This window comes from Aspergillus homomorphus, assembly GCF_003184865.1.
Source record: "Aspergillus homomorphus CBS 101889 unplaced genomic scaffold BO97scaffold_3, whole genome shotgun sequence".
In the NCBI taxonomy this organism is placed as follows: domain Eukaryota; kingdom Fungi; phylum Ascomycota; class Eurotiomycetes; order Eurotiales; family Aspergillaceae; genus Aspergillus; species Aspergillus homomorphus.
In genome coordinates, this window is record NW_020291889.1 from 1,517,206 (window position 1) to 1,527,082 (window position 9,877).

Consider the following 9,877-nt stretch of genomic DNA (forward strand, 5'->3'; position numbering starts at 1 on the left):
CAGATGATGACAATTGGATATGCAGATATGCGACCTTACTTTCTCTCTCGACACGAGGTACACGATAAAAGCATTCGGGGCTTCTGGTCCCGTCGTTTCCGATCCGGCCGTGGTGTTAGGAGCACTGCCCTGGCTGGAAGCTCCATTACCACGTAGATTAATCCGATACTTGGGGATATTTTGTACTGTGAGACTATTCGTCGGAAGAGCGGCGAGTTGAGGGATTGGGAGGCCCGGATTTCTCGGATTCATGCTTCGGGTTCCCCGGATTTCTCGGATCTCTCGGCCTACGCGTTTTGCTTGTTCTATTCAAATGGTCGTGGATCCCGTTTAGTTCCAGCGGGAGAGAGAGAGACAGACATGTCAATTACTGTTATAGACACTAGGTTAATGAGTATACACCTCTGTAAATGAAACAAGGGCGGTTTTCGCTTCTCTCAGGGGCTTATAATTACCATTGAGCATAATTTGCGTTGGGATGAACTCCGTTCAGTTGTCACTAGTATGTAGAACCATCCTGCTGGATATATACTCCCTCCCCAAGCGCACCTTTCGCGTAGTGATTGTGGGCGGATCCATCGCAGGCTTGACCCTCGCTTCGATTGCTTCTCACAGTCGCTGATAACAGCATAGGGTGATGTTGTGGTGGGGGCTGATGGGGTACGAAGTACAGTCCGACGGCAGATGTGGGAGTACACGGACTCTCGGGGACTGAGAAAACAGGCTTCGGAGGAGAGAGCAAGTAGGTCGTCTTCCTCAAGGCAGTTTCATTATCACACACGCTGATGTTAATCCTCAAGAGAGATGACATCTGAATACAGCTACGTTTTTGGCATCTCGGCGGCAACTCCAGGGCTGATTCCCGGAACCAGGCACCGAACTTTCGGCCAGAAATGGTCGTTCCTGACAATTATAGGGAAGGAGGACCGAGCATACTGGTTCTTCTTTAAAAAGCTGGGCATGAAATACTCTGCCTCTCAGTTTCCGCGCTTCGATCAGACCACGATTGGCCAATATGTTGGCCCATACCTGCACAAGCCCATCAATGGCAGCGTGTCTTTCGCGGAGGTATACAAAAGAGCAATCACTCGGACTCTTTTGCCATTAGAAGAGGCTTCTTATACCCACTGGACTATAGACCGCTGGGTTTGCATCGGAGACTCCGCACATAAGGTATGAATGTCCTTCAATGAGAAAAAGACTATAGTTCGATAGGCTCACATCCTGGACAGATGACCTCTAATTTAGGTCGGGGTGACAACAGCGCAATAGAAAGTGCAGCTTCCCTTGCCAATAGCTCATCTGCTTCAGGCCTCTTCCAGACCAAAAGTCTCCACGAGAGAGCTGGGCGACTGCTTGCAATCCTGGCAAAAAAAGCGACATCCTCGCATGCAAGGCATCTCCCAAGCAGCGCACAACCTGACTCGGTTAGAGGCACTGGACACCCTCAAAGAAAGAATCTTTGCCCGCTACTTATTACCATACTCCGAGGAATCCTTAGCCAAAACCACCTCAGACATAATCGTTAGGGCTGCTAAAATCGATTATCTACCGCCGCCCCTCAAATCGACCACGTGTACGATGCCATTTACGGATTGGCGAAGCTTGCCAGTGGTCACAATTTGAGATCGCGCACTTTGGGCGTTGCCACTACTGGGACTCTTCGCCGTCAGTAAAATCTCGCTGGGATCGTTGCTCGCAAAGCTGACACCCCAGCTGGTTGCAACTGTAGACAGGGGGACCTGGGTGACAGGGAATGGTGAGGTGTTTGATCTGACCACCCCCCTCTACCACAGCCGCCTTCTTGACAGGCTGATGCGACCGCTGATCACTTGCTTTCTCCCTTCCATAACCGGGACTGATATGCGTTCACGTCTCCAAATGCTGTCATTCATGACGGATCTGGGCCCGATCTACGGGATCTGGTTACTCGAGAGCTACCGCAACGTGCACTCGTGGTCTGAAATCCTCCTGTGAGCTATCCCACTCCCTCTCCTTCACTTACTCACATGCTTATCTGAAACAAGGAAACAGCCCCCTCGCAGCCGGTAGCATCCTCCAACTGCTCGGCATCTGGCAAGTCGCCCCTCTCTACCTTGCGCAGGAGTACCTCCGCACCCCACTGTTCACCCTGCTCGCGGGCAAGAACGGTAGGATCCCATGCGACTTTACTGGCTCCCTGCTTCTCGCCACCCTGGTTGGCTATCACACCGTCACCTACGCCAACTTCTTTGACCCGGCGCTCCAGTCACGCCAGTGGTACAACGTCCTGTGGCAGCTCTTCCCATTGACCACGTCGCTCCTCCAAGCTGCCCTCCTGCTCAGCAAGCGCGTGCTCAACCGGCCATGCTCTTACCCAGAAGACCAGCTTCCAAGACGGAAGTCTCAGCACTCAGAACGGCGGTACCTCCGCTGGGCCTACGGGACTTTTGCCCTAGTATCAGGTCTTGCCTTCATGTATACCCGGATCACTGCTTTACCTGATCTCCCCTTCCATCGTATCTTTCTACCTGGCTGGCATAATTCCGAGAACTCGCTCAGCGGCGCCGTCGCGTGGTTCCTGCGGTATGGGGAGTTGATTTCAATGAGGGGCGGGTTTGTATGGCTTGCGCTGCGCTTCCACGAGCTGCAACAGGCTGGGGCGCCAGTGTCCTTGGGGAGAGTTGGGGCGCCATTCGCGGCCTCGCTGTGTGCATTCGGGCCGGGCGCGACGTTTACACTGGGCTGGGGGTGGCGCGACGAGCTTTTGGATTGATTGGCTGGGGAGCTCTAGCGGTGCGAACAATGTTGCCTTTGAGCTTCCTGCGCCCAGATGACTGATGGCTTAGCGTGGGTATCACTCGGGAATTAGGGTGGCCTTCTTCGACTTCCTTAGTACACTCTAGATTAGATGCAGATTTCTAACCGCTTATCTATATTATCTCTATTGTTAGTGAAGTATAGTGCGTGATTGGTTTTGCATTATGTGACACTAACTGACAACATGAAGACGCCAGGTGTGGGCCTTAGACTGACTTGACTATAAGGGGCCTCTTTCAAGAGATAGAACTATGCCTACATTAATATACCTGATTCCCCAAGCAGGGGTACATACCGAAGAATGGAGCGATCAATACATGCGCTATATTATTTAGACTAAGACTCATACAAGCACATACGACCACAGGGTGTGGAAAACAGGGCTTCCCGTCCGCTCAGCCGTACTTAAGCCACACGCCGGGAGGTTAGTAGTTGGGTGGGTGACCACCAGCGAATCCCTTCTGTTGTATGTTTTTGCTTTTGTCAGTTGTCTCTTATTAGTTGCTGACCTTCACTCCTTTCGCCTCTCTAAGTTACAACCGTCGCGCCGAATGGCCGCCATGGCCGCCATGGCTTTCGGCCGTAGCCCACCCTATCATGATACTTGCCCCGTCAAACTTTTCAGGACCTTTACCTTTAAGGCACACTGACTTCTCATTATAGGACTTACCAGCGTCAGAGCACTGGCTGATGCTCAGGACTTGGATCCTCACTACCTCTGGTGGGGCTGTGCGGAATCGGCGCGGGCTCCCAAATGGGAGCCTCTGAAAACTTGTTGTACGAGGCAGATCTGGGGAGTCCAGGGGAATGACGGAGATGTGATATGGGAACATAGCAGAGGCCAATCGAAGATCAGCCTATTTTTGGCATGCAGAGGCTTACCAGCCGTTTCATAAGCTTTCAGACCGACAAAAAGTAGAACGAGTACTCAGATTATCCATCGATCGTATTTTGATTGACAACTTGGCTCTTGATACGCAGACAAAGCCAAAGAGGAAGATTAATAGTTTGCGAAGCGCGTAGCTAAGGTAGGCCTAGGGTGCATTTCGCGGCTAGAAAAATAGGCGAAAGACTGTAGCAACATATAAGTGAGATAATCGATAACACTATGACGCTTTTTCTCCAGTAGTCAGTCGATTAAGCTACGTTTCTTCAAAAGGGTTACCTCTATCTTCACTAGTACCCCCAGCTTGGCTACCACCTGAAGAAGTTAATAGATTTTCACCATAGTCAAAAATCTGATCCAAATAGTGCACAAGGATTGATCAGCTGTCACCTCTCGGGCATAGTTTTGTTTTACTTCTAGACGGAAAAACGTGTGAACATTTGCTCTAATAACCTTTCCATTTTTTTATACCGTCTGTCTTATTGTTCGGCTATCTGGGATATTGGAATTTGATAAACTGGCTTGAGATATTCATAGATGCCCAGGCTAATGAAGTATATACTGAAGTTTTATTGTTCGAAGATGAAGCTCACAATATGTTTAGAGCATTACCTGCACTGTGGCGCAGAACACAACTCCACCACTACTCAAGGAATGAGCAGGCAAAAGATATCAGACCACACGCAATACTGATATGATAGGTATACTATCATTAAGTCCTACTAGTTGAGCATGCCCACGTGAGCCACCGCATGATGTCCCGCACGGAGCTATGGCCTCTTCTCCTGTACTTGACCCGGACTATTCAACCAGGCAATTTCGGCTAAATAGGACCAAAGCCGGTTCCTGCATTGGCTTGGCAATTCACCAGGTAGTGACCATGCAGGCTGAGCGGGCCGTCAGGCCGTCAGGCTAATCCCGACAGACCCTGCGTATTTCATCCCTTTCAACTGCCGAAATCTGGGGGGTTGCAGCAGCTTTCTTCAGGAACCCGTGATTCTTCTGTGTGCTCTCCGCGCCGATTTGGGATTGTATCGAGCGCCACCGGCCGATGGCCTGCTTACTTTTCTTGGCTTCTTGGCTAATTTTTGCAACGTTGGAGTAAGTGCGCCGGCAATTGTGATGTTGCCGGGGCCCTTATCCCAATACAGAACGGAGTAGGGCTTTTTGTAGTAAGCATTCCTTGCCACTGCGGCCAGCTCCAGCGACGTGTATGCCCTAAAACGAAAGATCTATCCCATCTTCTTGTCCCAGAATTGGAACCGACACGGAAGACGGCGCTGCGTCCGAGGACAACGCGGCAGTGTATCCGTGGGCCAGTGTGAATGCCAGTATAAAACCCTGCTCGTCCTTCCGACCACCGGGAGACAGCGTTAGAGCAGTCCAACTCAGACCCACGTCTATCTTTCCCCCGTTGAATACTCTCTTGTCAAAATGCGCTCTACCTTGTCTCTTGCAGTGGCGTTTCTGCCATTCACAATCCAGGCTCAGCAAACCCTGTGGGGACAATGTGGTGGTCAGGGCTACTCCGGTGTCACCAGCTGTGTGGCTGGGGCAACATGTTCAACTGTGAATGAATGTAGGGCTTTCTTCTCTGGATTCTGCTGTTCGACAGTCCGACTAATCATTGCCCTTAGTCTATGCTCAGTGTACGCCAGCGGCAGCCACGGGGTCTGCCACTACCTTGAAGACAACAACAACTACCACTGGTGCAGTGACGAAGACGACTACTGCTACTACTACCACTAAAACCTCGAGCGGCACAGCCTCGACGACTACTGCGGCCAGCGCGAGCGGCAACCCGTTCAGCGGGTTTCAGCTTTACGTGAACCCATACTACTCGTCGGAAGTGGCGTCTCTGGCCATCCCATCTCTGACCGGTACTCTTTCATCGCTCCAGGCGGCGGCAACCGCTGCAGCCAAGGTGCCTTCTTTCGTGTGGTTGTATGCGTCCCCCTTCACAATAAAAACCATAATAGCTTCGTGTTGACAATGGCCAGGGATGTTGCTGCCAAAGTGCCTACCATGGCCACTTACTTGGCCGACATCAAATCCCAGAATGCTGCCGGAGCCAACCCCCCCATCGCCGGCCAGTTTGTGGTATACGACCTCCCTGACCGCGACTGCGCCGCCCTTGCCAGCAACGGCGAGTACTCGATCGCGGACAATGGTGTTGCAAACTACAAGGCCTACATTGATTCCATCCGCAAGGTTCTCCTGGAATATTCGGATGTCCATACTATTCTAGTGATTGGTGGGTGTCTGACTTTTGCATTTGGATCCCCTTCACTACACCTGGACTCTAACTGTCACCTCCCCAACAGAGCCCGACAGTCTCGCTAACCTGGTGACGAACCTCAACGTGGCCAAATGTGCCAACGCTCAAAGCGCCTACCTCGAATGTACAAATTATGCGCTGACTCAGCTTAACCTGCCAAACGTGGCTATGTATCTTGACGCCGGTAAGCTGCGCATCCATCATATCTACTATTGAAGTATCCTGGGGGAGAACCCCCAGACCCTCCTTTCCTTTCAACTTCCCAGCAAACTGTCCTACTATGCACCCAGCGCAGCTGAAGATTCCCAACCCCATTGATCACCATCTACAAAATCTGACAAAAGAACTTGAAGGACACGCCGGCTGGCTCGGCTGGCCCGCGAACCAGCAACCCGCGGCCAACCTGTACGCAAGCGTCTACAAGAACGCCAGTTCCCCGGCTGCGGTGCGCGGCCTTGCCACCAACGTCGCCAACTACAACGCCTGGACAATCTCCTCCTGTCCCTCCTACACACAGGGAAACAGCGTCTGTGACGAGCAGCAGTATATCCATGCGATTTCCCCGCTTCTACAGGCGCAGGGCTTCAACGCCCACTTCATCGTCGATACCGGTATGCGTCTCCCCCCACCCGCAAACCCACAAGTTCCCCCTGACTAACATGAATCAAAAACTCCAGGCCGCAACGGCAAGCAGCCCACGGGCCAACAGGCATGGGGCGACTGGTGCAACGTCATCAACACCGGCTTCGGCGTGCGTCCGACCACCAACACCGGCGATGCGCTCGTCGACGCCTTCGTCTGGGTGAAGCCCGGCGGCGAGAGCGACGGCACCTCCGACAGCTCGGCGACGCGATACGACGCCCACTGCGGGTATAGCGATGCCTTGCAGCCGGCCCCCGAAGCAGGTACTTGGTTCCAGGTATGTTGCCCTATGAAGCTTGTTGGCTAGGAGTGTATGATTGACTCATGGATTGATGGGGACTTGCTTTTAGACCTACTTCGTGCAGCTCCTCAAGAACGCCAATCCGGCGTTCTAGAGCAAGAGAGAGAGAGGAGAGGAGTGGGTAAAGAGAATACTCGGTGCAGCAAACAGTGATATGTTGACACGAATTAGGGATGGTGAGCCATGCGGTCTTGAGCATGAATATGCTTCGACCCGAGGACGGCGGTCGTTCGCTGTAAACTGTCGCAGAGTCAATGCTATTAGTTTTTGCAATTCCACTAATTACTTCGTCGCCAAACCATCACTATTGGCTAGATTAGTAATTATCTTGAATCACAACACAGTCGGGGCCTTCTACTTCCGGACCGTGGTCAGCTGTACTGGGGCAGTACAGTGGAGAATGTCTTCTACCACGTGAACAACGACGACACCGTACGAGCTGCCAATCCTGGCCACAAAAGGACTAAGCGGTTAACCATAAGCCAACCCGGCAGAAGCAGAGCTTCTCCGGGTCTGGTGATATGGCACTGGGACAGCTGTCAAATTTCCCCTAACTAGCCCGCGGGCAATATATACTGCGGGAACAATATTATTCAAACTGCCTAGCTATAGTTGGCGGAGTATCATTAAAAAAGAATATAGCATGTTGTTCAGAAGACCATCCTTGAGTTTCCAGCTCAGAAGCAGTTTAAAGGACAAAGGCAGCTGAAGCCACCGAGAGACCTTACAAACCCCCAAATTAGACATCAGCCTCCAATGGGAAACTTTTGACCAGCAGCGGAAACTCCTTCCATTTCTTACTGCGGTTCCTCTCCGAGTCAAGCGGCCACAGCTCCTCCAAAATGTCCTTTATATTCTTCGGAATATACAGCGGCCCACTTTGCGCAATTTCCTCCTCGCGCAATAATTGCCCCACCACTCTTCCGATTTCTCGGACCTCGACCGGGGGGTTCGCAGTGAGATAGAAATCCAACCGCGTGGCCAGGAACGACCGACTGACCTGAGCAAGAACATCGGCAAACCCGCCCTCGAAGAGGTTGTAGCCGGGTTTGATGCGGAGATGCTTGAGCCTCCGAGTCGACTGATGCGAGCAGATAAGTTCAAAAATACCGGTAACCAGCGTCTCATCTATGGCAGCGTTGATGAGCGTCTCTCGGATGCATGCGGGGCTGGGTTTCGCGTCGAAGTCTGGCGTAGGCCGGGAATCAAAATCGAGTTCGAGGATGAGAGTGCGGAGGCACGGCAGCTGACCAAGCGCTCGGTAGATGTCGCATTCGTGGGCGTTGCCCTGGGTGCGCTGCAGCGTCAGGCTCAGTTCCTCCAGTCGGGGACAGGACGCAGCTAGCGACCGGATGTGGTCGCCGTTGGTGATGGGGTACTTCTGTCCGTTTTGGGACCTCTCGATCTGTCTTTGTCTGACTTCTAGACTCAGTCCTTGTAGGGTGGGATGGTGGGCGACGATCCGGTCTAGGGACGTGAAGCTCCGCAATCCTCGCATGCACAAGAACCGAAGCGGTCTGAATGCCTGTACAACGGAGATCATCTCTTCGATGTCCCATGTGGCGCTATCCGAGTCGCTAAGCCACCGAGATGCGCGCTGCTTGTACCACGGAACCATGTGAATGTACAGACGTTCCAGCCTGACCATTTTGGACGCAGCTTCAGTTAGCATCGCGGGCTCCGCATATGCGCCTATGTCGAGGGAGCGGAGTCTGGACAAATCCAGCAGGGTGGAGATATTCAAAAGCACATGCTCCAGCGGTTTGCTAGGTTCAAAACAGCTGAAGGTCAGAGATTCGAGAACTGCAGTGTCTGGAGAAGACTTCGCGCTGGGATATAGTCGCTTCCACTCCTCTTTCACTTTGTCGGCCGTTCTATCAATCCCCTCGAGGGTAACGCTGATGATCAGATGTTTCAGGTTGGGTGCCGTGAGAACGAACGAGAAAGGCTCGTCAACATGCGTCAATCCGGCTAAATCCTGCAGTTGCTTGCCCACTGTGTAGGCTACGCTTAAAGTGTGCAGCGTTGGTGACGACACAAAGTCGAGGTCGAGTGGCTGCTTAAACTCCGGAAGTACGCAATTATGGGCGCGGCCTAAGCCAGGGAGATCAAGAGAAGGAGACTGGGTACTCCAGACATCTAATTGACATGTAGGATGAACTTGTTGTAGTGCTTGATGGAGAGAAGCGGGAAACATGTTTCTGATAGCGTAGTTGAGTAGGCGCAGGTGTTGTAACCGCCCGACAAGGGCGATGATCGGCTCCCAATCGTTCTCGTGGTAGTAGGCGATGCTTGAGTAATCGCACTCTGACAAAGAGTCCTGAAGGAAGCTGTCTAAAGAGGTAGGTGTCTTGAAGATAATGAACTCATTGGCCCAATTCTTCTGTTCCCAGAGACGTTTGGCTGTCTTGGTCTCCAGGTACGGCTCTTCGAGGCAGACTAGATCCAGGGTCCGGGCATAACGCAGATAGTGTCGACCAAGACCATCCGTTCGAAGCTCAGAGACATCCTGCTGGAGTGTTTTCAAGTCGAAGAATTTGATTCGAAGGGTTTGATACAGCTCGGCAGCCGCGAGCTCATGCCAGGCTTTGTTTGTTCGACTTAAAGCGAATAGATCGCGCGACGAGTGGTCACGAACCTGCAGATTGTTATGAGTCTTTGCTTGCTCAACAGTCCTGTCACATACAAAGAAGGCAATCCGTTTCTGAACCTCCGCAGGAAGACAATCTACGGTCAGCATTGCGATGGTTGGTGGCGAGACAGCGAAGGGCCAGAGAGCATCGCATAGGGCGAAGAGAAGACTAAAATAGGAGAAATACTTTGTAAAGCCAAGACGCTTGGCTCACTAGTTGAGTTCCCTAGTGACTCCACTGGGTAGGTGGAGCTTGCGAATGTATTTGTAAGATACTGTACTGTTCAATACAAAACAATTACTCAACAGATTACTCAGAAATCCATTTAATGTAATCGG

The 9,877-nt window shown here is 52.0% G+C and overlaps 3 protein-coding genes across 3 annotated transcripts, besides 1 other annotated feature; 2 read left to right on the forward strand and 1 right to left on the reverse strand.

The window, feature by feature from the left end:
* Window positions 1-250: 250 nt before the first annotated feature.
* Window positions 251-2,755, forward strand: BO97DRAFT_456365 (uncharacterized protein; the record flags this gene model as incomplete). The annotated part of the gene is made up of 7 exons (XM_025699162.1): window positions 251-316; window positions 634-742; window positions 803-1,173; window positions 1,233-1,275; window positions 1,331-1,576; window positions 1,628-1,973; window positions 2,035-2,755. 7 exons carry the CDS (start codon window positions 251-253, stop codon window positions 2,753-2,755), a joined length of 1,902 nt encoding a protein of 633 aa, XP_025555797.1.
* Window positions 2,756-3,146: 391 nt separating this feature from the next.
* Window positions 3,147-3,449: a sequence feature (Protein overlapping with rRNA (BO97DRAFT_456369, RAL16644.1) was converted to a misc_feature.).
* A 1,590-nt stretch (window positions 3,450-5,039) lies between these two features.
* cbhC (putative cellobiohydrolase) lies at window positions 5,040-7,000 on the forward strand (the record flags this gene model as incomplete). The annotated part of the gene is made up of 7 exons (XM_025699164.1): window positions 5,040-5,264; window positions 5,323-5,629; window positions 5,686-5,939; window positions 6,010-6,147; window positions 6,317-6,574; window positions 6,641-6,882; window positions 6,956-7,000. Exons 1-7 carry the CDS (start codon window positions 5,120-5,122, stop codon window positions 6,998-7,000), a joined length of 1,389 nt encoding a protein of 462 aa, XP_025555799.1. The 5' UTR covers window positions 5,040-5,119.
* A 504-nt stretch (window positions 7,001-7,504) lies between these two features.
* Window positions 7,505-9,665, reverse strand: BO97DRAFT_467918 (uncharacterized protein). Its single transcript, XM_025699694.1, has 2 exons — window positions 9,593-9,665; window positions 7,505-9,544 (listed from the first exon to the last, which is right to left on the reverse strand). Exons 1-2 carry the CDS (start codon window positions 9,644-9,646, stop codon window positions 7,646-7,648), a joined length of 1,953 nt encoding a protein of 650 aa, XP_025555800.1. The 5' UTR covers window positions 9,647-9,665; the 3' UTR covers window positions 7,505-7,645.
* Between the last annotated feature and the right edge of the window lie 212 nt (window positions 9,666-9,877).